The following is a 27774-nucleotide window of genomic DNA, read 5'->3' as shown; positions in this document are numbered from 1 at the left end:
GAAGCCTTACTAGCTAAATAATTTCCTTATTCCAAATAAAATAATTCCCAAAATTTTCAATGTGTTATCCTTTTTTTTAAGTGGAAAATTTTGAATATAAAATTTTCAACTTATTTACTTTCTATCTAACTAAAAATGGCAATTGAAATGGGCACTCGCCTTGCGAGGCTGATTGGGAGGGGGAGGGGGCATTTTTCCTCTATTAAAAAATGGGGTGGGGTGAGGGCAAGGGAGTATATCTCCGCCCCTCCACTTGTTAAATTATTTATATATATAATTTAATTTAATTTAATTTAATTAATTATAAATTTATACTAATGATATTATTAATTATAAGTATTATATAATATAATTAATATTATTAGTTATACTACTAATTATACATGCATATTAATAGAAATTATTAATTAATTATACTAAATTTATTAATATATTTATACTAAATCTATAATTATACTTAATACAACAACACTTTTTCTCAAAAAAAAAAATTAGTGGGAGGAAAGGGGCCGGGGCAAGGGTACTAGTAGGCACGGCGTGGAGGGCCGCCCCCACCTGTCCGTTGCCATTCCTACATCTGACCACCCAGCCGTACAGCCTACTTTCGCTAGCTTGAACATTTATGTTAATGGTTGTCTATAATGTGATTTGCTCATTTGAAGGCAAAAATATGTGATTCCCGTGTCTAGAGAATTTTGATATTTAAATAGTGGAAAATAAGATCTGTAACATTTGTGTCATTTTATTTTTTGTATATCCCGTATAAATTTAAGAATTTAATAGTTTTCACTCCACACGTTTATGCGAACAAATGGATATAAAATAAAACGAGGATGGTTTGAATATTTCGTTGGAACTCTGATATAATATATTATCAAGCACCTCAGGTAGCTTTTCATTCCTGCCAGATGCTGGAGGTACGAGTGGGTAGAATTATCCACTAATCCAAAAATCCTCTATGTCCGATCTAATTCGATGTAAAAATTAGGATACCTAATTTGTATTATTTGATCGGATCAAAAGAAGGTCGAGTACCTGCTACGATGCGAGACGGATTAAGGTCATATAATTAAAAACTCGCAAATATCCGACCCACCCTACACATATATTTTTTTTATTTTTATACACATTATGAAATAATATTTTTAGAGCTAAATAAGCAATTTTATTGAACAAATTGCATTACAAATATGAGAGACTATAGTTCATTTACAAGATTCATTAGTAGAAGTCATGATCTTATGTTTTGTAGAAAAGAATTTAATTAATGTGGAACATATATCTAAAAAAATGTGCTACTTATTTCAAACTTTATTGATTTTGAATTCTTTAATTTTTTTCCTTTTTCTTGTATTCTCTTCGCATGCTTGTTTTTTGGTGGGAGACTTTTTTGAGAAAAAAAAGCTTTATTAAATCTTTGATGAATGTGTAAAATACAAAATTAAATTAGTATAAATTATTTTTTAAAAAAATTAAATGATAAGTAAGGCGGATCGGATACTCGTTGACTCGACCCTATCTCAACAACTACACTATAATCGGGTACCTGCTAATATGCGGGGCGGATAAGGATCAAAAAATGGCTAACCCATAAGGTGTGAGTTGGGTCAGTTAAATAGTGGACGAGACGGGTACCTGATCCACGCCCACCCTAGCTGGAGGAGCAAGCGTACCGGAAGCGCCGTACATTGACATTCACTAGTACTGGTTGTACTTGGATATCAAATTTTTTTCAAATAATATTTCACTTACATTATAAACACACTTCCCAATCCACCTTTTTATATTTTCAACTATTTTTTTGTCTCACATACATCATATCATAAAATACGCTGTAGTAATTATTCTAAATAATATTTCAATTAATACTCTATCCAAGCAAACCACCATCACTTAATCAAAGTAATGCGTAAGCAATAGCACCATAGTAAGAGAAAAATCTACACAGCACAATTGCAAACATGTTCAATAGTCTAAAGGGAAAGGATATGGCCATCTTCTGCAATATTTTGTTCTCCTTGCATTACCAGACTGAAAATTGCATGATTGCACAACCGACGATTGGATGCATTACCTTCGAAGCGATGCTTTCTTGCTCTCAAGATTTGGCATACTTTAATTCACGGCCTTAAGAAGCCTAGATTGGGCCTTTGGGCAGAATTTGAGCTAGCCAAAAATTGACTGTGAGAACCGATTCGGGTTGTAATAGCGAAATTCTTCACACAAACTATCAACTCACCTTTTTTTTTTTTAAATTTTAAATTATCCACTCACCTTAAAGTACGCTTTTTTCGAAACGAAAAAAACTCACAAACACACACACAATTAGATTAGAAACACTCGAAAGTTATGCCCATTAAACCGAAACGAGACCCATAGAGAATTCACGTCCAGCCAATTGGTACTCACCTTAAACTACGTAGTACGTACTGCCTAAAATTCCAACCAAAGGACACCCACCTGTGCAAGAGGCTACATTTAGTTTAGCATAGAATGAAGCTTTTAGATCCAAATATTTGTTAAATTAAACCAACCTTTTAACAACAATTCCCGGAATTGTATCCAAGTGACAGGTGCCCTGCCATGATACCTATCAGTGCTAAAATTAGTCATGTCCAAATCAACTCTAATTCAAACAACAAGAGTTTCATGATTACAACTAACGCGTTGTAGGTAATCAGTTTTCATCACATCAAAAAACCTGATCAAGTCTTTGTCCTTATAATTACAATCATTACTATTTTTAACTAAGTAGAAAAAAAATTAGAACTCCTGAAATTGCAAACTAGAACTCGGTACCACTTCTGTAATTACTTTAACCCAGGGCAAAAGCTATTCAAACTTCAAAGCTTTCATTCAACTAGGCCTATGACTTTGTCATCTGGGGACACAAAAGCTCAGACGTGCGTGCGACATTCACCTATTTCAGAAGAAAGAAAGAAAGAAAGGTGAATGATTCATTAACCCACTAACAAGTCCTGGTTTAGTTGATGAGATGATGGACGTTTAACACTACTAGCTTTGGTTTTGACCCTCTCCTCATTGGTAAGCATGAATTTAGGTTAGTTACGCCGCTTACTTTTTCTTTCTATACATCTGGGGTTGATCCACCAGACACGCATAAAGCGAAATGATTGGTCTTTTGGAACTCTTTCCAAGAAAGAATCAGAGCGGACTGTGGAGACGCTACTAGAGAAAGTGTGCTCTTTTTACTTTTTGGCTAAGGTTCAAATGCATGCATCGCATTCAACCAACAGTGACCGAGTCCATGGTAGCTTCTATTCACAAGTTTTTCCATGCATACGTGGTTGCATCAAGTGGCAAGGAGCAATCCAAAACCATCAACGGTTATACATGCATCCCCATCGTTTATAAATGCCCAAAAAAAAAAAAAGTTCCACAGCTCTTTTCTTCTTTTATATATATATATATATATATCTATGGAGGGGATATTCAATTTGCTTTATGCAGTAGTACTATACTATTATCTAATAATTAAGTAGCAAACCCAAAAAATTTAGAAGAAGGGTCGATAGTGCGAGGGAGGAATAGGGCTGGGAGATGGCCAAATAATGTGGTTGTTTTAGTTGGAGTCTGACCTATAGCAGCAAGCACGATGCTTGGGAGGAAGTTCACTAATGAAGTCTGGGCATCTTCCTATATATTTTGAACGGCAAAACATGGTTACATGTAGTTTGGTACTTTAGATGAAAGAAACCGGTGGATTATGCATAGTTTTGATACAATGACCACCTTTAAAACCCATGTGACTTTTCCACCGAATTCTTGTCCAGATCAACAATTTAGGTAAGTAAAGAGACTGAACCCCTCCTGTTTCCCCGACCAAGAAAAACCAAGGAGAAAAAAGGGACTTGCGGCTCTTTTTCACTTTTGGTTTCCTCATACTTCTTTAATTAATCCTATTACACATATCTGCTGAGTATATATATAAGTTTGCGTCTATAAAGTAAATGGTCGGTCACCTCTAGTTAGTAAAACGCCCTTAGCCTACATATGATCCGTCTTTGATAAAAGAGACATCAAGAATAATATATAGTATGTTGCAAAGTGAATAAACACAAGTTAGGGAACAGGTAGTTTAGGGTAGATTCTATTAATGGTTCATGCATGAATGTTTGATCAATATCACTCGGTCCCATGAATGAGTCTGATCATGAGCAGTAGTTAAGATTCTACTTATCATTCGAAATCTCAAGTACTACTAACCAGAGCTATTCCTTATTAAAATTTTCTCTAACTCAAGTAGTCAAGTGGTTGTAAAGATGTCATTTTCGTGGCTTCCCAAAGGGAACATAAGATGGTTGTGCAAGCATCATGACCCTATCCACCACTTACCCATTTCTAATGATGAAATATAACTAATACAAGGAAAATTTTTTTGGTGGTTTTTAGGAATTATGATGATTTTATCATCAAGATTCAGTGCTCCTGTAAATGAACCACTATGCTTTTTTTTGCCCCACTTGTGAGCAATCTCTGACTCTTGCATCTATTCAATTCTTTGTCGGCAGAAGCTTCTCAGCCATTGGATTTTCATCCTGCCTCATTAATTGTTGCACTAACACTTGCTCAATTCGATCAAGTGACGGTAGTAATTAATATATGTCTCTCTCTTTGTGGTGAATATTTTTTTTTTGACATCCCATGGCTAGCTTGTTATCGGTTTACTTCGACCTCATGATCTAGAAAGGTGGTTTCATTCGGGTCAACAATGTATGGTTTTTTTTTTTTAAAACCATCCATCTTATTACAAATAAAGAATGATTTACCGAAAGCTATATGATGATAATGCTTTTGATTCTTCAAACCACAACATGCGATTCATTAGGTTGTTTGGCATCATGAGCATTGAAGTTGGTCGATCGATCGTGATTTCATCTGGCCATTTTCAACTTGACACTCAATTTGGAAGATTACAACACATCCCACTTCTAGAAAATGTCATGGTAGACTATCTTAACGACAATATTCAATTGCAATCATTCATTTACCTTTTCTGCTACTCAAGCAAATATATACCCTAGGGTAACGTTAAGTTCCTTAGTTTTTGTTGCTTCGCATTCTTTTTCACATATCAAAATGGTGTCGTGAACTATTTCAACCAACAAAAATTATATATATATACACACACACAGAAAGATCGTGTCGTGAAAAGATCACGACGGATAACAAAGCAATCACCTTAATAGCTTGTTGTCCACAAGATTTTTTTTAAACAGTTTGTCCATTACATGTTGAGGACTGATTTGATGTAAATTCCATATATAATTAATTCGTCAAGGCGCGCAACTGCTTCATATATAATTCCCTTCTCTCTGTCTCCCTACATTAACCAAATTAATGAGATTAGCCCTGCTTAAGCCGATTGATAGGGCATAGGGCATATCCATCTGTTCTAGATATATACCTTAATTGGTTGACAAAGAGGTGTTCCACTTTTCTAGGTCTGTCCCTTTATATCCTAAAGTTGGAATATTGCCGTAGGATATATATATATTGCAACCCCTGCAACTACAAAGGAGATTAGCAGCCAAGTACATATGTATATTTCACATCTTAGATATCACTTCCTTAACAGAGCAGAGGTTGTATGTTTGGATCTCACTGCTGATACGATACGAGGATTGTCTTGTTATGTAATCAATAATTGTTTCTATACGTGATATATAGTCTCGGAGGCATATATCTTGGCTCACAGTGATGATTAAAACGACTCATAATAACTTTGCTTTCCAAAAATGTAAAAAAAAAAAACCATAAAACATCCCAGATGCCACTGTCCCATATATTGTAGCACACAATGAACACACGCAGATTAATTTCATGTCAAAGACTGAGACTAGAAAATACTACAATCACATAGCATTGGCCCAGCCACCAACCTAAAATAGAGCTTCTGCTTGAGTGGTTGGTTTACTTACAGTAGTCAGCACAAAGTGATTGTGTGGACCTTCCATTCTCATTCCTACTAGTGCAGTATTTAGTTTCAGAGGCCCTACTTCCTCCCTCACCAGAGCCATTTTTGCCAAGATATGTCAAAGAGGACCAGCTTTGACTTCCAATGCGATTTCCACTTATCATATGGTGCCCAAATTATGACAATTATTATTTATTGATGAAGTAGTGCTCGATAATTACGCAAGACCACAAAAACGTGTAAATTTCTTCAAGGGGGTCGAGTTATTCACTCAAATGTAAGCTTTGCTTTCCTTTTCATTTGCATTTTTTGTATTTTTTGTTTTATTAGGCAGATGTAAACTTAATTTGCTGATCAAACATGGCTGTATTGTCTTCGGTTCCTCTGTAATTTTGTGGGGTAATTATGTTGTTATCAACAAGCTAGAGTCCATTAATGGCAGACAAATTGTGGGAAAAATATGACAAGACGAAAGGTTTTGAGCTTCAACTCTGCCTTATAATTAAGCTGTAGCTCATATAAGAAGCCCAACAAGGACTTCCCTTCCTGAAGGAGAATAACAAAAACAAGAGTTTGAAGCCATAAAACTTTTTAATTAGCTCATACAACATTCATCTAATTATGTTGTATAACAACCACCACAGCTAATTAAGGTACTGAGATTAGCTGAGCAATACGTGTCACCCGGTCAGGATTTAGGTACAAGGATTACTTCAAAAAGATATCAACAAAATAGTACTAATCAGAGAAATAAAATCAGGATCAAGTTAATTGGCTTAGTAGTATGACGCATAAGCACTCAAATCACATTCTTATCAGTTTCAGTGAGCGTAAATAACTGCTGAACATCAATGATGAAAATGACAGAGATAATAATATTCGTTAAGTAGAAGAAGATCGTAACACAAATGCAAATAGGAAAATCTGATCCAGAATTAAGGGATTGATGCTGGAGGTCCACACCATTGAAAGCATGACGTAGAAAGAACATATACTAAAATAAAATCGAATTGACCCACCAAAATTCATATGATTCAAATGGGTTCCTTCCTCAGATCCTTAACCTAATTTTTAATCTGAATAAAAAAATTTCTGGATTAGATTTTGGTTGGTTCCCTCATCAAACTACATATCTTCCTTAATTTGTCCTATCAAAGCAAACACAAAAGGTTGCTTAAATTTTTCTTTCCTTTTGCTTGTAAAATATACACTTGTGCCCATATTTGCTTTCACGAACGTCCTTATAAATCTACATGCTATCAATTTCAACAACTCCTATTATTTTCCCTCAATTTTGTCTTCCTTTTTGGGTCTTGGCATATGGATACCAAAAAGTGATCCCTTTACTTGATGGTACATGATTTTCATTTCGTAGCCACAACACCTTGCACCTTTTTAAAGGGTGTTCTACAATACATGAATTTTTCTTTTTCCTTTTTTTGGCTCAAGAATACAAGAAGCTCTTAGACATGTATATATTTTGACTTCTTCCAGAGCTTAGCGTAAATAAGGTGTTAAATAAATAACAAAAGTGCCAACTAGACTAGTGCTGCAAATGAGTCAAGTCGAATCGAGTTTTTACGTAATTGAGTCACATGGACTCAATTTTATCAAGTTCAAACTCGAGATCAAGCCTAATCAAGCTTAAAAAATAAAAAAATATTTATTTTATTTTTAAAAAATAAATAAAATAGTAATTTTTTCTCAACAAATAATAAAATACTAGAAATATTTATGTAATTTCACTATTAAAATAAAAAATAATATATTTATATATATAATCGAGTGGCTCGCGAGTTAACGAGTTGAGTTTTTCGATACTTGAACTTGGGCTCGAGCTCAACTTCGAACTCGGCTCGAGTTTGATATTAATCGAGCTCGAGTCAAATTTTGATCAAACTAACTCACAAGCGCTGACGACCGATTTGACTCATTTGCAACCCTAGTGCCAACACAAATTGATTCAATTAATAAAAATGAATCACTTTCTCACAAAATATTGATATTGCGAGGAAAATCTGTTAAATCCTATAAGAACTCCTATAAGTAACTTATGGTTTCAAAAGCATGCATTGACCCGTGCCCGTGAACGAAACTGAATTCATCAAACTTTTTTTTATTGAAAAGAAAAAAAAAAGACAACAAAGGGTGGACCACAGAAAACTATGGTGTAATGTTAGAGAATCCCATTTTTCTCTCAGATGTGATCTTGATCTTATGATAACAGTAGTAGTATGCTGAATAAAAGAAAAGAAGGCTTTGCAAGAGGGGCGCTGAAAGGGACGTGGCTTGCTTGGGACCTAAGTTAACTTATTGGGGAAAAGATTCGTATCGCTTCCCCACTCACGTATACGCTCACGTGTACGCCACCCGTGACTTTTCTTTGTACTTTTTTTTTTTTTTTTTTGTCAATAATCATCCATACTTCTACTCTATTCTAATCTAATTATGAGGAGATCCAACTGGACTTATGAGGGACTGATGGAGATAGAATCACCACCGAACCAGACGGGTGCACCACGCACCTGCCTAAATTTTTTGAAAAAATCACAATTGTGACAAATTGGTGGGAGGCAAGGTTCGCCACCAGCCTAGGGCTAATGGTTTGACTTTTCTTTGTACTCATTGGACTACTATATATGCATGTATATATGTAGCTTATTACTATCATAGGACACTTTTTATTTTGTTGGTTTTTTCTACCGAGATGTATATATATAATTCATTAGATGGAAGTTTTATTTCAGAAGGTATTTTCTTGTGTCAAAAGGCACACCATAAAGTACACACACCAAAAACCCAAAAGAAAAAAAACGAATATGCTTCTCATAATAACTTTATTTATAGTTACCCATCCATCCTATGGCATATGCAATTGCTAAAACAATTATATGGTGCAATTAATAATCCAAATGCGTATAATTTTAAATTTGGACAAAGTGGGTTGGTTATTGGATACAACTTTCGGGCGAAAAAACTTCTTGTATTAATATTTTTGCTCTTTTTTAAAAAAAAAAAAAATTTGTTATCTCGGTGAGATCTACTATTGCGTCAATGTATACATTGCAATTGTATGGTGCAATTGAAACAGATAATTATAGAAATTTCAGATCCACGGAAAAAATGACATCCGACCGACTTATTATCTTCTGCCCATTAATGCATGCCCTTAGTACAGATTAAGGTACCCTAATTTGTAGAGGAATTCAATGCTTGCGCCAAACCCCGTCACTAGGGTAGATTGTTCAATTAACTTTTTGGCAGAGTATAATCTGCTCAAGTGTGATATACTTTACTAGTAGAATCTATAACCATCATTTCTTCCTTTTTGCCTATTGGACCAAAGACTAATGGATATTGCATCAATGCGATGCCTCTTTTGTGCTAATTGTCCATGATAACCGATGGGGATGCTTCATTTTACTTTGTCCCAGACTATTTCTTGATCATCATAAACATCTGTCTTTTTGGGTAGTAATCTTTTTTTAAAAAAAAATTATTTGTAGTATAACTCAGAGGTTTCAAACCCGAAACCTCTCATTTACACTTCTTTCTCTCGTACCATCTAATATATCTCTCCTCGGATGGTAGTAATAAGTAAGAACACTAGTGAGTAATCAAAACTGAACAAGTGGAGAGGATCCAAACCCAATAAAATTTTTAATACCTACCATTCGAGAATGTATAGCAACCGAATGAGTGGAGAGGATTCAAATCCAATAAAATTTTCAAAGCCTACCAGTTGAGAATGTATAGCTTTGCTATCACTAATATGACAAGAATATGTAACCAGTCCGTAGATCTTTTTTTTTTAATTCAATGCTTGTGAAATTTTCTGTGGTTTAAATTATTTATACAACATTACAACTATGTCTGAAGTGGGGTTTAAGATGATTTTTTTTTTTAATTCTTCCACCCCTCCCAACATCATTTCTATCCCTAACAATTAGGTTCAGAATTTGAATCCTGAATCTAATAGTGGGGAGAAACTCTAAGAGCCCTCCCATAACAACAGAGTTTAAGTTTAATTACACTAGTATATGTGATATATCTCCATAATGCATCATAAACTACATTTGTTACTAAATTTGGGTATAGCCCGCTAGATTAGAAGGGGCAAAATGAGGAAATTGAGGAATTCCTGAATCATAAAGGATGAGTATTAATGGATCACTTGGTGGTACCCAAATTAGTGGAGAGTTAATATTTCTTGCTTATCATCGTGTGGAAGAAATGTGGCATCATCATCTAGCATAATCCAATAGAATACGGTATCCTAATTGCCTTGAACCTTCACTTGCTTTTTATATATTATCCAGTTCTAGAATATATATGGACCAATCTCTCTCTCTACTTTTACTTTAGAGATTCGGATTATTGACTGCAATTAAGGTGCAAGTTTTTTTTTTTTCCCTTTTATAACAGTCCATTTGAATTGAGAAACACCAAAAAAATTTTTAAAAAAAAAATTCACAAGGTCTTCTAAGTTGAGATGCAATTTTGATCTTGTCAGCATGGATGCAGGACTCCCACGTTGGTGATTAATTATGCATGGACCATACTAAAGGTGAATCTTAGCATCTTATCCGAACATGTACAACACTGCGTAGTGAACCACAAAAAAGAAAAAAAGGGACTATTAAAATAACCATGAATGTAATTGGCTGTTAATTTCTTTCGTACAAGTCTTGGAAAAGTACAAGAAACATGGCTGGAAGAATTTTATTTTGTTTTTATAGATAAGATCACCTACAATATGCCATCAACTAGTTGAATGTGAATTTTACAATATAAAGACAATTTATGTTGTAGTTATCGATTTTAGTATTTGGGGAAAACTCATCCGATGGATGCACTTAAAACAGTTTTTCTTCCAAAAAAAAAAAAAAAAAAGCATTTACTGTGTATTTTTTTTAGCAGAAGAACGGGGAATTGAACCCAAAACTTAACCTGGGGCCTCAATATTTCTCATTTCATCAATTTTCTTGTTTATTGAGTGGGGTTGGGAGCATTTAATGCATCCTATGGTTGATTAAGCTTGATTTCTGGTATATTTCTCTTGCCATTAAATTTCTTGTTTATTGTGTGGGGTTGGGAGGCAAGTTGTGTGGTACCTTGTCTTTCTTGAATTCTCATCGCAGAAAACTCTTCTACTCTTTCTTTTGGCAGAAAGTATACATGACCACCAAGAAACAAGAATAATAGTACTTAGTATCATTAACAGCAAAAAATCATAGGCAGCTGGGCTACTAACAAGGGAGATGCTCAAAGCTGGATGGCACTCAAAACGGATGGAACAAGTTGAATAGCCACCCCGTACACGACTTTCTGGGCAACAAGAAGCCACAACTTAACAAGAATTACAGCAAAATTTCACTCTAGGGTGACAATGAGAATACGTAAGACCTTTAGGTTTCAAGTAATTAATCGCCGGATTCAGGAAAATGTACAGAAACAATACCCCATGAGAAAAAATAATGTTTATGTTAGCTAGTATCATACTTTGTGAATATATTTCTTTGAAAACTGATTAAGTGATCAAGGAATGATTAGACATAGATTCCAAAGCTTGCTGCCTCCCAGAAAAGGAAAAACTATTGTGGATTTCCTCTTCAGCATGGGGTACATCCACCTCAATGCATTCATATTATCTGTAGCCTTTTTTATTCTACTTCCTAGGGTGTATTTTGCAGCATCTCCTTTTCTAGAAGATGGAATAATTTCATAAACCTCCCATAAGAATTGTAATGATTGCAATCACGTCTCTTAAGGTTTGAAAAATTACAGAAACCTCCCTGAAAAGTGTATTTTGGCAACAAATGGTAATGTAAACAAAAAAAGTCTAATAAATATCCTATATTGTCCCTATTTGATTTACAAAACAAATTAAATGACAAAAGAAATCAGATATCAACATTACTTACTAAGTAAAAAGTTTTAAGGTAGTTCTTTGCAGAAAAATTTAGGCCATATTTCAAGGTATCACTTTTTAAATGTGGACCTCTTTTTTTTTCTTTGCTAAGTAAGTTGTGAAGAAACTGTTTTTAACAAATGCATCTCTATTAGTCCACTATTTATTAAAAGTAAGCAAGAAGTTCATTTAAATGACCTAAGAATTGAATATAATGTATTAGGCGAGATGAGGTTAAAACTTTTGGATAAAGAAATATTTGCAAAATACGGTGTTTTTTTTTTTACACCTATTTTTCACTTAAGAGTCATAGAATTGTCAAGATTATTATAATATTTCATAATACCAAGGGCGGTAAAATGTAATTTTTCAAATCTCAAGAGAAGTGGTTGTAATTGTCAGAAACCTCAGGGGAGGTTTATGAAATTATTTCCTAGAAGATTTATCTGTCTTCTACATCTGATTAGGCAAAAAAAAAAAAAAAAAAAAAGAGAAGAGAGAAAGAGAGAGAGAGTAGATAATTGGTGATCCATAGCACTATAGCAGCATATAAAACCTGATGTAGTTTTTTCTTTCTTCTTATGGTAAATTATCCATGGTAATAGTAGAAAGGTATCGGCCGTAAGATCGACTTTCACTCTAGGGAACAAGGAAAATTGAGTTGGTACTCATCAATAATGATTCTTGAAAATGTAAGTTTTGTGATATAAGGACTCTTTTGTTTGCCATCTAATAATAGGTGCTGACATTTCCAATAGAATGGAAGTATGGAAGATGGAACCAACCTTAATTTGTTAAGTTATCAACATCAATGCTACAGCTTGTGGGCTCAAACCAAATGTTACATTGAAGCTTAGCTAGAACCAAACTAAGAAAAAGCAAGATAATTAATTACGCCTCTCATGTCATAATTTTGATGAAAATCAAAGGCATATAAATCCAACCCGCTCTGTTGTCTACATGTGTGGAGTCTTTTCTTTCTCCTTTACACGTTATGCTTATAATTTTCTAGCTATTGAACTTGATCAAAGAACCCTGCAGAAGGGTTTAAAAAATTCTCTAATATTTTTCCTTTTGCATATGCTATCAAAATCTACATCAGCAATATATGTAATTTGTATATTCACGTAAGATTGTTGTTCTTAATAAGACGTGAACAGTGTGCATCATCGTTTTTCTGTTTCGACTCTCAAATTCTCCTCTTTTCCTCTTCTTCAATTCCTCGTAAGATTTGGAGTTTTTCATAGAACCAAAAAGGAAAAAAATTAGTAGTATACCCCATCCTTTGTTAACCTTATTCTGTGCATTAGCTGAGATTGAGCGTAAGTTTTCAGTTCATTATTACCAAGTCATGAATGAATAACTAAGGGGTTTTCTTTTCTGGGCAGTGGTGATTTTTTTTTTTTGTCGACACGGGGGTGATTGAATGGGACAAAACGTGCAACATTATTGTTCAAGAAAGCAGAGTGCCAACGCAATTCCTGCCGCTGCTTTTCACTGAAAACACAGATGGTCGAGATTTATTTAATGACCAGTGCATTGAAAAAACAAATTATCTTCAAATTATCACCAATAAAAAAAAAAGGTTTAGAGATTCTCAATTTGCTTATAGATCGAATGGACTAGGCTTTCTCCATGCTTTTTTTTCTTTAGGAAGAAATGCATAAACTTCGGGTTTTGGGCCTAAAAGCTACCAACAAGAAAAAAGAAAAGAAAAACCCAAAAAGGAGGGTAGTTCAAAGCATAAAGCAAAAAAATTATTACTAAAAGTTTAAAGCATGCATGATCAAAATATTGATGCTCTTGGAAATTTTTAAATTTGCCAAAAAGAGTAGGAAGAGAAAAGATTAATTAACAAAAAAAAAAGAAAAAGAAAGTGGCTTTTCATCTGTAGGAGGGAGGGCTCTTAATTACTACATAGAAGAAGAGAAGCTGCTGATAGCAACTTGGAACAGCGACTCGCTTGAAAAGTAGAGGATACTCTCCGGATCGGCTTGGCTGACTGACCTGGCCAACCTAAAAGCGTTAGTATTTAGAAATTGAGAAATTCAAAGACAAGGCACTTGAGCTGTGATCATCCAATTGAAGTAAGGAAGAAAGAAACCAGTAAGAAAGCTCAGTCATACATAAGACGATTAGCTAACTGGTAGACTTTTCACCAAGTCAATCGAGTCAATGATGCTTTCTCATCAGTTCACTCCACCAATCAGAGTTGTCCTGCAATCTTTGACCTTTTCCCCTGCAATCTTTGACGCCTCACCTATAAATTATGATAATCCATTTTGCATTATTGTGATAAAATTTCCCTTTTCTTTTCACCTTTTTTCTTCCTCTATTTTCTTTTTCTTAATTCGGGAACAAGTAGCACGCAATGATGGAATTAATTAAGCATGAACTAATAATAATAAATCATGTAATCCGCGCCTCAACGGCTTTACAACTAATAATAATGCACACACACGTAGTGGAATAAAAACTAACATCTAATTTAGAATAAATCTCTATACAGTGAAACTTGAACCAAAAAAATTTTAATTCTTAGGGTTTTGATATTGATTAGTACATCAAATTCTTATTATCTTTTGCACTAACAAAGAAAAAGTTAAACCGAATTACATAAACATGTTCATTAATGTTGGTCAATTCTTAAATCCTTTTTGTACCACAATCAACATTGCAATCTATATCATAAAGCTAATATACAAGGATTAGTACTTTCCATTAAAGGATCTACTCTTCTTTCAACATCCCCAAAAAAAAAAAAAAAAAGTGCATTGAGCTTCTTTTAGCTAGCCTTCTCCTCCTTTTCTTTCCTTCTCATTTAGGAGTATAATCAAGTTGGGTTCAAGCTCGAACTTAATTTTGTTTTGCTTTATTCGAGTTTGAATTCAAGCTTATGCAAATTAAACCCAATCGACTTTTAGAAATATAAAATTATATTTTATAAAATTTTAAATAAGGGACAAAATAAACATTTCATACTAGTTAATAAAACAATATATATGTGAATATCGATTAAGCTCGATGAACTTTCGAATTTCACATATTAGGCTAGAACTCAAACTCATCAAGCAATTCGAGCAGCTTTCCTCGAACTCAATCAACACAAGTTCGAGTTCGACCTTTGATTGAACAAGTTCGCGATTGGGTTCGAGTCTTTATAGTTCTCTTCTTCCTACTTTTAGTCCTTTCCCTACTCTTTGTCATTGTCTCTTCAATTTTAGGTCAAATTACAATCGAAAAGGAAAATCTAACGGTGTGTTTGATAAAATTGAAATCTAAATTTTAAAATTTAAATACATTAAGTTATTGATTTGTTTAAGTACCAAATCTGATATATTTCAGCCTATATCACATTAAGTGATAATAAATGAATAACTTATTATTATCTTTTGGTCCAAGTTTTGTCAAGAAAATTTAGTGCTATTTAATTAATTCAGATGTTTTATTTTTTGTTATCAATGTTTCTGAAAATGCTAAAATTTGAATTTATTAAATTTAAGTGTCAAATTGGGTTATAAACCTAAAATTTGAACGAGTGGCCAAATGACTTACTATTTAGAAACAAGAAAAGAAATGGAGGGAAAGTGAAGCGTAAACCACGGTGAGAGTAGATGCGCGTGGATACATCTCGATCGTGACTTGTGATTGTACTACAAATATCAGCCTTCCTCACCTCCATATCTCTCCATATCTCCTCGCTCCCGCAACACTACTCTACTGTATTATTATTTCAGAAATTAAAGGTTGACGGCGATTTTTCTAACTTATCTTTTTATCTTCTCTCTCTTTATTATTATTTTTTTTTTATTTTTTCGGACATCACCTTTTTCGTATTCACACCTTCTTCAGTCCTCTCAAGGCTCAACCCCTCTGCATTCGACGCGACGAACCCTCTTCAGAAAAAATCAACCAATCACAAACATCGAAAATCCAAAAAAAAAAAGAAAGAAAACAGAAAAAAAGGCAAAGCAACAAAACTCCGAATCTTATTCACTACGCGTTCTCTCCTCCTCAGTCCTTTCCCTCTCCCAAGCTGCGAAACCCTAGCTCCCATTTCTCCCTCCCTCTCTTCATCTCCTCCACCTGAACAATTTGCCCTCGATTGCCATAGCTATAGATATATATATATGGACGATGGCGGGGGGAAAGGGGATGTGGATCCAGCAGTAACTACTGAGTCCAGCTGCTGGAGGTCGGTACTGGGTGATGCCACCGACTCTATGGTCGATAACGTTTACTTCTTCGGCACCGCCACGACCAGTATTAATGATGACAGAGACACCTCCATACTCTCGGAGTTCGGCTGGAATCTTCCTCCTCCTCCTCCTCACTCAGGTACCTCTGCTGGTCTTCTTCACAGTGGTTTCGATCGAATAATCACCGACTCGGATTTGGCGGGAAATGATACCCATACCACTTTGTTTGCTCGTGAAAATGAAAATACCAGTGCTGCTGATGATGCTGCTACTCCTGCCACTGCTGCTGCTTCTGCTTCGGTTGATGTGGAAGCTGCTGAACCGCAACCCATGACCATGTCATCCAGTTCGTCTGATGATCTGCCGGAGAAGTCCACTGCCTCCGGTGGCTCCTCGGCTGACAAGCAGCCGTCGGATACAGCGTGAGTGGTGTAGTGTAGCTGACCAGTAGTATTTGGATTAGTTTAGTAATTAATTCTGATTTTTGTGGGCAAACAATTGTATTTCAAAAAAATTAAAAAAAAATTTGAAAAAAATAAAAAAACGAGGGGTACTTTTTTAGTTTTTCTAGGAAGATGTAGAGGAGCTAGCACGCTACTGAGTGGAAAAAAAGAAAAAAGAAAAAAATGCCATTCCGCGTCCGTACAAAAAGCATCGTCACCACGCAGTTTCACACCTGCACAAAAACCGGTTGACGATGCAATTTCACACATCAAAACAAACTGTGGCTGGGGCTTACTTGTGGATATTCCAACTGATATATTCTGCTTTTTTAGCACAGCCGTTATTGCGGCGGGAATGGCGTGTTTTAACCTTTTTTCTTATTTTTTTCCTTTCTGGGTTCTTGAACGAGAACCGTGGAGTGTGCAAAAGGTAGTTAAGGCTAAAACAAAGAATAAATAAAGGAAAAAAAAAACGAATCTCCTGATACACATATCTCACCCAATGCTATCACTTATATCTCTATAGCTTTTTTCTATGTTAAATTCTATGTACTACTTGCATCTTTATAGCTTTTTTCTGTTTTAAATTGTATGTCTAATCAGTACGTGAGTTGCTTGAAATATATAGTATAATGCTTGTACTAAGTGTCTTCTGCACTTGATCAGTCTATTATAGTGCAGATTTTGAGCCCAAAAAAGGGGACTTTTAGATTAATAAGACAGAGAATATTGATGCACTTGGGTCGAAGTTTTTTGACATGTTCATAAGGATCTTCATGGGCAGGATTAGAAGCTAGGGTCTAGTCTGTATTCCATAACGATGACTGTCCCAAGTAGGTATCTATTATATGATCCCAGGCACAAATAGAAATAGTCATATGACCACTTTTGACGTGTGCTCAATAACGGGGCTGCAAAAACCTTTTGTCATTCCTGCATTACATAGTCCTTAATACTATATCCGAACAACAGAAAGGGTTTCATTTTGTCATGTACAAGCATGGCAGAAAGCCTTTAGTCCAAAATGTCATCTTGCCTTGACAATCACATAACCATGACACTGCAGTAGATGTTGGAAATTTATTATACATTTCTTTCAAATTATGTTCTTTAATATACATGCATGTCTGGTTAAACATGGATTGTTTCTTATGAACAAAGTGTCTATTTATTGGCTTACAATCATTCTCGGTCAAAATTGTTTATTTATCCCTTTCTGCTCACTGGAATCATGCAATTCATGTGAAAATTGGATCTCGATTTGATAATTGAAGCATTTGACAATTAGTATCAACACTTGAGTCTAGACATCATAACATAACTAATTATCAACACTTGAATCTAGACATCATAACATAACTAAGTATTTACTTGGCAGATAATCACGCTTCATGTTAGTTTCCTACTTTCCCATGCTTTTTACCACAACTATCAACTTAATGAGCAAAATGTGCAATGTAAAAGTGAACAGTCACTGTACATATGTCTACCAAAGATAAGGATAAAAAAATTTAGTGGGTTTGGTTCCTCGAATTTTGCTTGAAAATGCGTTTTTCTTAATAAAAAAAAATCTCTTATATGTGGTTACTAGAGGGTTCCACAGTTATTGACTGTTCCAGTACATTTTACAGAAGCAAGGCTAAGAAAAAGGGCCAAAAGAGAATCAGGCAGCCCCGTTTTGCATTCATGACTAAAAGTGAAGTTGATCACCTGGAAGATGGCTATAGATGGCGCAAATATGGACAAAAAGCTGTTAAAAATAGTCCATATCCAAGGTGAGTGGTCCAGTTTTTGCAATTTTTGAAGTCATTTAAATCCATCCTGCCTTTATTTTGACTCAACTAATTTGATGGCATCTGAGAGTGAATATTGATTGTTGAAGAATTACATTAGATATATATTTTGCAAATTGAAATTAGAGGAAATTTAATATGCCTGCCCAGTTTGATTAATGCATATTGAATAATGTGCCTTCATTTGGTGGCACTACAATGGAGTTTCAACATTTACCTATTCTTCATCCTCATGTGGCTTGAAAATAAGCAACAAAATGGTTTGGTGAATGGCAAGAAATCTCCAGGTGGCTTGCTAGTTAGAGAAAAAATAGCAAAATATCTTAATCTTGGGCATGTTGGTAGCACATCAAGTTCAAGACTACAAATTTATTTGGTAAATTGTTAGGCCAGTGCATAGACCTCAAGCACAGCTTTGTGTACATAGGTTACATTTACTTGGCAAGTATACGTAGTTACAGTTGTAGAGCATTGAAGAATCACTGAGTAAACCGAATTAATGCGTGTGTAGCATACGAGTGTGGCACATAACAAGGATGTCCACTGTCATTTGCAGGAGCTACTACCGTTGTACTAACAGCAAATGCACCGTAAAGAAAAGAGTTGAACGCTCCTCTGAAGATCCCACGATCGTTATCACTACGTATGAAGGACAACACTGTCACCATACTGTTGGATTCCCAAGAGGTGGTCTCATCAGCCATGAAGTACCATTTGGCAGCCAATTGACACCTTCGAACTCTCAATTTTATTATCCGGGAGTCCAATTTCCTCAAGGTTCCGTTGGAATCCGAGAATCATTCAACGTCTCGTGTGAAGGTGGACATTCTCATGCACCATCAGATCCAAGTGGACGTATATTCACGGATGAAGGGTTACTTGGGGATATGGTGCCTCCTGGAATGCGAAAGTCCTAAAATCAAGGTACACCATATGATCCTCTAAAAACAGATTTTTTATTTCAAAAGATTGAAGGGCTCATTTCTCTTTCCAAATTGTTCCTTTCAAAAACCATGCTCTAACTCTATATATTTTAAACAATTCTTTAGCTTAATCATAGATAGTGCAAGATAAGGAGGGATAATATCACTTGAACCATACCTTAGAGAAAATTGAGGATGATAAGACTTAGTGATGGATCCCATCTAGTTGCAGTGTCTTGATCCACTAGAGACACTTGACTTAAATGTGATCCCGCTAGTATTCCTAGTATCACAAAAGCTTTGCAGTTTCCTCCTTTTGATGGCCAAAGACAATCTATCTGGTCTTACTCTGGTAATTTTGCTAAAATGAGGGCTTTTCAGAAGTTTAGAGCTGGGCCAATTTATGGTGCACTTTAGAACTTCAAAAGTCAAGCATTTCTATTCAAACAAATGAATGTGGATTCTAATATCTCTATGCGTAGACAATTTTATGTGCAACTTTAGTCGTAGCTCATTCTTTTCTGGAATCTATGATTGGAAAGCTTGCCGCAAGCATATTCTTTAGGACTGCCAAATTCCACGGGCGTCGGGCTCCAAGTTTTAGTTGGTAGTATCGCATCTTTCAGCTTGTTTTAGTAGAAGGATCACATCTGCTCTCGATAGCGTGAAAGAATAGCATAGATGTTGTCAAAGTGGCGTAATTATAGTGGCCTTGCACCGTTGCACGTGAAAATAAGCGTACAGGTTAAAGATATATGTAGGGCCAACTTTGAGATTTGATGTTTATAAGCTTGATTCTTTGCATCCGTGAATTGAGATCGGCATATACTAGTTTTTAACTAATTTAGGTCTAATCAACGAGTAGGGTTGCCATCTATCGCTTGGAGCTTTATATTGAGTCGTGGTTTGCCTTATCCTCTCGTTTGTTTAGTCATTTTGCCTTTGACCATCTATAAAATGTATTGTGCTGGTAGGAATTATGTCAAGGAAATCTTAGGTAAATCTTTTGCCGGTGTTTTCGTTTGGGGTAGAAAACGCTTAAAGTTGGCATCTAATAGATCTTTTTTTTTTTTTTTTCTGTGTTGGTATCTAGTAGATTGCTTGCTCTACTATGGAAGTCTCTTAAAAAAAAAAAGGTAAATAAATAAATAAATGAAAACATGATAAGGAATCGTTAAGTTGGTAAAGTGTTTGGGTCAGGTCATATGTTTGAAGATCTAGGATTAAAAAACTTTCTTTAAAGTTCCGTCGTAAAGGTTTAACTTAAGTAGCTTTGCCATAAATTGCTCTAAAACCTTGAATAGTTTCCAGCAACAACGTTAGGTGGGCTTTTTCTCTTCCCGAATATGTCTGGGTATAAATTAGGTACGTGATGTCTACCACATTAGCAATTAGCATATGCTGTAGCCGCTGGGCAAGTTTGTCTACCATGTTCATAATTTTTGCTTTTGGTTTTCTTTACTGCATCAGAGGTTCTCTAGTGCTCTGAATGGCACTAATTCTTTACCTTTAAAAAGATCAAAAAACTGGTAATAACAAGCTGTCTAATATACTTGGGCTAGTCAATTGTAGTTTGGGGTAGCCGCAAACAATTGCATGCCACGCCCAAATCACCTGATACTTCCCTTTCTTAAACCTTTTGACTGGCTCTACTTGCAAGCTAGACCACTTGGCCGCCTACAACAACAAGCATTCACGCCATTGGATTTAACAATTCCACCCACATACCCTCTAACATAAGTAAATCCTTAGCTTCGTGTCGAGGCACAGCCTTAAATGACTCCGAACTATCAGACGTGCTAGCTTGTTGGGCTTAAAAATTATATATGTTACCATTTTTAGCTCAATTTACAGGAATAAAACAACTTAAAATACTTTTAATCAAACTGGAACTTTGAATCAGTTATCTGCATTTCACCATTTCCTTTGCTCTCTGTTTAAATTATTTAAACATCCTATATGAGAAAGAAAAATAAAATGAGAATAGGGCTACAAAATTGAGCCACTTGGATGAGGTACACTGACAAAGAAATGGCAGTGCGCCTGCGCTTTTCAACTGGCCAAAGGTAAATCAATTCTTTCCGGATATACTGCATGCAAAACATGCAAATCTTATAGAATAAAGCACACGCCTGCCAGCATGAAGTAAAGCATATGCATTGTAGGTCCCCCTACGATCATGCCTTTGATTTTATTACTTAGGTCATATATGACTGACTACTTTTTAAGCTTCAACAGCATGAAATGAAAAGATCTTACTTTATACACTTCCGCTGTCTTGAATATTTACTCTATGCTATTTCGCTACTTTTCTTAGACCATGTGATAGTACTGTACAGGGCAAGCCATGCATGATTCATGCAAGTAGATGATGATGGTATAAGGCAGATTACTCCATTTTAACTGTGATCAGGTGTTATTTAACGGAGTACAAATGCTTGCTGTTTTTTCATCTCAGATATGTAAGTTTTTCTCATTCCAGAAAACCCTCTTCTCTTTTTTCTTTTCAAGTGGCCTAAACTGATGAATCCACTACCTCCTGCCATTCACTCTTTCAGGTATCGCATGGACGCCATTCTTGATGAGTTATATGTGGAGTTGTACCTTTAACGTCAATATTGCCCATTTGATTCAAGGCACATGTATCACGGTCTGTATCTACTATGTAGTAGTGTAACTGTGTAAGCAAAAGCATATATAATTTTCTTCAGCTTTAGGTTGCAGCTCTTTTCAAGAGGCTCACCGTTGTGTGTATATTTCGGATACTCCTATTAATTAATTAATATGGCTTAATCTCGGCTAATGCATAACTACAGTCTGACAATAGCCAGATTAGTGCCGTCCTTTTTGTGTTTGTTCTACTGGACTAGTTGAGCTGTTCAGCTTCACGAATCCCCCGTCAAATTGAAGGGCCGCAAACAACAGTAATATATTCCATGTTGATGCCCCTAATATACACCCCTTACTCCAGACAGACAAGTTCACGATTGCGTGGATTTCTATGTTGCTTCTCTGTCTCATTCTACCTTGCTTTTTTCGACAATCTTCTTCAACCTTTGTCACCTTTGATCGCTCTTTTTTGACTTTTCTTCTTTGCAAGTGTCCTTTTTAAACTTTTCCTCTTCTTTCTCTTCTGGGCGCGAATTCATTACTCATGAGTGGTATGACTACGAATCGACCTTTCTTTTGCCACAATTGTCCGCCGCGTGAACGCAAACGCCATATGACTGACTGTTTGAAGTTCGGCTCCAACTTCTCTCTTCTTCTCTGAATCCCTTCCTTTTCCTTTTCGGTCCTTCCTATGGGTTTTGTTTTTGCTATTTTCCTAATAAACTCTTCCCTAAATTTTTTTAAGGGAAAAGTACACTTTTCATCCCCAATGTTTAAGGTGTTCACTAATTTCGTCCCTAAAGTTTCATAGAAAACACATTTCATCCTCATAATTTTGTGATTTTGACCAATTTTGTCCCTAAAGTTTATGTAGAACACATTTCATCCTCATAGTTTTACAATTCCTACCAATTAAGGACAATTAAAGGATTGTTAACAAATTTAGGCATAATATCATCACATGTCCCATTAATAATTGTATTATTAATATTTAATTCAATTATTGATTAATGTATCGAAATAACAACAAGTGTTTTTGGATAGGAGACTATCTCTTTTTTTTCCCTTTAAATTGTGATATGATATATTTGAAACTAAATAAATAGATTGAAAGATAAATAGATGATTGAAAAACAAGTATATGATGCAACAAAACAAAATTTTGCAAATAAATGACAATCCAAACCATTCATTCTTTTGCATTAATATTTTTCTCCAATTAGTTGTATTGGGTCTGTTTGACATTTTTCTTCAATTGGCTATAGTGGGACTGTTTCTTTCCCGCTGACTTCATTTTCTTTGGATTTTCTTGTTCGATTGTGATTAAAAAGAAAGTAATCGTGGCTAAAAATTTCTTAGTCCTTTTTGTATTAAAATGAGAAAGTGAATTAAGAAAAGATTTTTGAGCTTTTTATTGATCCAATTTTTTTTTTTTACCTAATAGGCATGCCGTGATCAAGTGACGCTATCCCATTCAAATTGCTTGACAATCTACCAATTGTCCTCAATTAGCCAAATTTAGGAAATTATGAGGATGAAATGTGTTTGCGTAAAACTTGAAGGATGCAATTAATCAAAATTATAAAATTACAAGGATAAAATGTGTTTTGCATGAAACTTTAGGGATGAAATTGGTTAACACCTTAAACATTAGGGATGAAATTGGTTAACACCTTAAACATTAGGGATGAAAAGTGCATTTTTCCCTTTTTTAAATGGAAGATCTCTGTTTCTCCTAGGATTCCTAATGAGAATTTTTGTTCCCCTAAGAGTTCCAATTGAGATTTTATGTTATTTTTCCTTGTTTTGTTGTTTAAATTTGAACTTACTTCAGATTTGGGTCTATATTGGCAAATCTCATCATCTTTATTGGAACTCACAACTGTTGATTAATATATGTGACAATTGTAGCATGCACAGAATGGGCTGCAGCGATTTATTCTATGAGAAGATGATTTTAAAATTGATAGTATTTTTTAAATCTTTTCTTAATTTCTCAAGTCTTTTGTGTCTGTTAAATTGCAGATCTATAATTTTAGTGCATGTTTTATCTGCCATTAAGGCAAAGGTGTATATCAATCGTGCTGGACGATTTCCAACAATCCGTTAATGAAATATATTTTGTTATTTAAAAAAAAAAAAACTGTTTGAAGTTCGGACTCTGGCGGGGAATCAGGGATTTTGCTTTTTTAGCCCTTCTCAAGATAAAGAATTTGTTTTTAGTGGTTCAAACAGGATATCATTGTCCTCTATTAACCCCTTGAAAGATAATTCAGTAATTCACCCAAAAAAGAAAAGATCATAAAATGTAATTCAAGATCTTTGGAATCTATATTCACACTTGAAATATTTTGCTTGCTGCTATAATTTTTTTTCCCTTCAAAATTTGCTTTAAAGTGCTCAGTTGTAGTACTCTCGAAAAAGTGTTCACCGGTATTGGCAAGTGAATTGGGTGTAGATTTTGTCCAATTATTTTATTACGAAGAGTGAATATGTTGTTAATTTTTCGGAATCGTATGCACTTTGTCTTTTGAATGAAAGTTCAAACCAATAAGCTTATGCTGTTAAAAAAAGTTTTACATTTCCCGCATCTTTAACTTGAACAATTGCATATCACTAATTCCGATATATATTTCGAATAAAAATTCTTTTATCATTTATTTCAAAGTTCAAAATATATTTTTCTCATTCTCTTTCACCTCGCATTCCATCGGTTTCCATTGGTGCCTTAATAACAAAGATCATTTCAGACAAATGTTCTAAAATTTTATCTTCAGTTGAACAACTGGTGAAGTATATTAGCGTTGTCCATGCTCATGCCAAGTTAACTAGTTTGATTGACATACTTCAATTGTTTTTTTTTTTTTTTACCCCTCTTCACACTCTTTCTAACCCCAATTGCCAATCCCAAAATTCAAATCCTAAATCCAACCACAAGACGAACGCTAAAAGTTCTCTCCTGATCACTAATTAACGTACTTCAAGTCAATTTAACAATATTATATTTTAGAAAAAATAAAGTTAATTAAGAAAAGTGTATAAATAGAAAGGAAGATAATATTTATTAGTGTGCGTAGGGTAGGTTATGTGTAATTTAAGTGTATTAATAAATTCTTATAAGATTAGACAGCCAATAAAAAAAAAAAATCTATTGTTAAAATACAAGTGCCAAATAAAATGTATCTACTTTATTGCATCAAAAGGTAAGTTTATTAATCTACTTATGGAAGTATAACTTACACAAAACACAAATTAATATGTAAAATGATTGATACCAACAGAGGATCCTGTTATGAAAGTGATGGAAGTATAGGATTCATGTGTAATCTTGGAATTGAATGTGAATTAAAAATTGGTCACACACACCAACGCGCAAAAGTGGAAATAGCAAAGCAAGTAGGGGCAATCATGTGCTTCCAAAACTGTGACCCAAAAGAGAAGGCCCACATTAAATGTTGTCCATGTTTACGCGGTTCTCTTTCCAGTGGGTCCATGATTGAGACCGCTTGATTAGCCCAGTAGCTGATCCGTCAGACCAACGAAGTAGTCTATGGGCCCCCCAATCTCTTTCTGGTACAACGGCCTAACTAACTTCGCAGAAGGACGTGGTACTGTAGCGACAGAAGCAGTAATGTTAAAATTGTCCAAAAAAAAAAGTAAAAAAAAAAAAAAGGGAAATTACTGTGCACTAAGTCTCCAGTCCATTTGGCTTTTCCGCCTCTATCAGTTACTGGGCCTAACTTTATAATGAATCCAGGCCTTAATTAGTCCAGTCCAGGCTTGACTCGCCACAACTCAAGAAGCCCATACCCTTGCCTGTGGACGCCCTTTTTTCCCAATCCGCTTGATTTGCTGATATCATCGTCGTCATGCCTTGTTCGGATTGTGATTTTCTGTCAAAAAATTTTTACGTTTTTTGTAAACACATTTGTCAATCAACTTTTTATCTCACATATATTAAATAGTTACAGTGTATTTTCCTACAAAAAAAATCCTCAAAACAGCAATCCAAACGGCGAAATGTACGTGAGATTCTTTAAAAGTTGACACGGCTTTGAAAAGAAAATAAATTTCCATAATGATGTCCACCAATAAAAAAAAAGGGGGGATTGAATGCGAAACAAATCCAAAGAATCACAAATGCCCCACGGGAGCATTGATTTTGAAATAGTGAAACAAACTAGTGTGAAAGGAGAATCTTGTCGAGAACTACATAGTGAAAGAAAATATATCTCATTGACGAGAACATTATACATTATTGGGAAGGAAATACGCCACTGTTTTGAAATAAACTGCAATACAATTCGTTCAAGAAAATGCCAAAAGAAGGGAATGTAATTCTTTGAATGAAAGGGAATAAAACTCGTTGGAAAAAACAATCTTGAAAGGGAAAAAGTAACTTAAAAGATAATACATCATCAATGTGATTAAACAATCGTGAAAAGGAGGGTTGTGATGCCCATCCATATTAGAGTAATGAGGAGTATGTGGAGCTTTGTCCAATAACAATGTGCAAGAAACCTATATTTATAATCGGAAGTAGGAGTGGAAATCAAGAGAACTGTCTATACCAAGTATGGTAGACAATATTAAGGAATTAATTTTTCTGAGTATATTTTATTTTATAAGGGCATTCAATCCTAAATCAAAGATATATAACCACTGTCCGTTAACAATAATCTAACAACAATGGCACCTTCCCTTTTTTTTTTTTTTCTTTTCTTTTTCCAATTTTCACTCTTAGTTTTTTTTTTTCCCCCATTTTAGGTCAAAAAGTCAGCCCAAGTTCCAAAAGTCTTGAAGAAGAAGTGAAACAAGAAGATTGAACAAGGTACAAAAGAATGGTCCAAATGGATCACTTTTGCCTATTGGCCGTACCTTTCTGTTCTTTCCCAAGTCCTCCTTATGCACTATGAAAAGTAAGAGAGTAATTCAAGCACCATGGAATGGACATGTAAGTCTAAAGTTAGCAGCGTGGGAGAAACATCACCAACATTCCCAATGCCCATTCATTGCCCATTGAACTTGACACTTTTAACCTTTACTAACCACCAACCAATCACATTTTAATGCTTTAACGGGTAATAAATCTCATTATATAAGCCTAAATCTTTTTTTTTTGGTTTTAATAGCATAAACCACTACAAGCCTCTGGAAATTATCCTAATTCAAAACAATCTTTAATTTTTTTTTTTTTTTAAAAAAAATATTTGCACGCGCCAGACTCCTTTGCTTGATCCCATTAATAAAAGAATTGGTAGGGGGGAGCAAAAAAAAAAAAAAAAAACTAGTGTGATAGCATCAGGATGGATTAATCTTGTTATGATGGATTTGCGATGTTAAAAGGCTTGAAGGGAAAGCTACAATTTTCATGATTCTCGCAACTGTATAGTATTTTGAACGTGCAAAAGTTGCTCTTCCATTTCCATGTCCCAGTGTCGCTGACACTGAAGTGGATGCTGAGTTGAGTCCCAAAAAAAAAAAAGAAAAAAAGCAGTTGCGGACAGATTAAAAGGGTAGGAAGGATACAACTTCACCTTGTTCTGTCAAGCTAAAGCTGTGAACTTTTTTTTAGATTCACATAGCAGCAAGAAGAAGGATACCCAAATCTGATGTTAGGTGTCCATAGAATTATCATGAGATCTGAGTTTACTCGGTACCAAAATGCTTAACCTGGAACCTTGATCACATTTTCACCTTTCATCATGATTTGGGAAATAATGACGTTCATACATCTTGTAGTGGACACAACTACCAACCCCCTTAACCTCAAAGGCTACTTCTATTTTACTGGAAGGAACCAAATGCCAATAGAGAGCTATTCCATCATAAACCTGTTTTCTTACTTAAGCCCTTCAAAATTTGCTTTTCAAGTTTTGTTCTCTAATCATCAGCTGAATTATATTGACAGAGGAGGAAGCTACAGCACTAGTAATCTGCGGCAGGGGGGAGGGGGG

General features: G+C 35.0%; 1 protein-coding gene and 1 long non-coding RNA gene across 4 annotated transcripts; one reads left to right on the top strand and one right to left on the bottom strand.

The window, feature by feature from the left end:
• The first annotated feature begins 15582 nt into the window (after positions 1-15582).
• LOC113717958 (uncharacterized) lies at positions 15583-22061 on the top strand. Of its 3 annotated transcripts, none has more exons than XM_027242819.2 (5): positions 15583-16470; positions 18123-18266; positions 18841-19208; positions 21525-21669; positions 21766-22061. In XM_027242819.2, the coding sequence occupies exons 1-3, from the start codon at positions 15980-15982 to the stop codon at positions 19199-19201; spliced, it is 996 nt and encodes a 331-aa protein (XP_027098620.1). In that variant the 5' UTR covers positions 15583-15979; the 3' UTR covers positions 19202-19208; positions 21525-21669; positions 21766-22061. The 3 variants fall into 3 exon arrangements, with proteins under 3 accessions (XP_027098620.1, XP_027098617.1, XP_027098618.1); XM_027242816.2 differs by having other exon boundaries at positions 15585-16470; positions 21537-21669; XM_027242817.2 differs by having other exon boundaries at positions 15586-16470; positions 21547-21669.
• LOC140021581 (uncharacterized) lies at positions 18627-19850 on the bottom strand. Its single transcript, XR_011825468.1, has 2 exons — positions 19386-19850; positions 18627-19197 (listed from the first exon to the last, which is right to left on the bottom strand). It is a non-coding gene; the product is annotated as an uncharacterized lncRNA (long non-coding RNA).
• Positions 22062-27774: the final 5713 nt, after the last annotated feature.

The sequence above is a fragment of the Coffea arabica genome, chromosome 11e, assembly GCF_036785885.1.
Source record: "Coffea arabica cultivar ET-39 chromosome 11e, Coffea Arabica ET-39 HiFi, whole genome shotgun sequence".
Classification (NCBI taxonomy): Eukaryota; Viridiplantae; Streptophyta; class Magnoliopsida; order Gentianales; family Rubiaceae; genus Coffea; species Coffea arabica.
This window is presented reverse-complemented; position numbering and strand designations above follow the sequence as displayed.

What these genes read in the sequence shown, in the direction of transcription:
- LOC113717958 (XM_027242819.2), top strand. Translation starts at nt 15,980, where the DNA reads ATGGACGATGGCGGGGGGAAAGGGGATGTGGATCCAGCAGTAACTACT. An exon ending in AAGCAGCCGTCGGATACAGC is followed by an intron (nt 16,471 to 18,122) that starts GTGAGTGGTGTA and finishes TACATTTTACAG; the next exon opens with AAGCAAGGCTAAGAAAAAGG. An exon ending in AAAAATAGTCCATATCCAAG is followed by an intron (nt 18,267 to 18,840) that starts GTGAGTGGTCCA and finishes TGTCATTTGCAG; the next exon opens with GAGCTACTACCGTTGTACTA.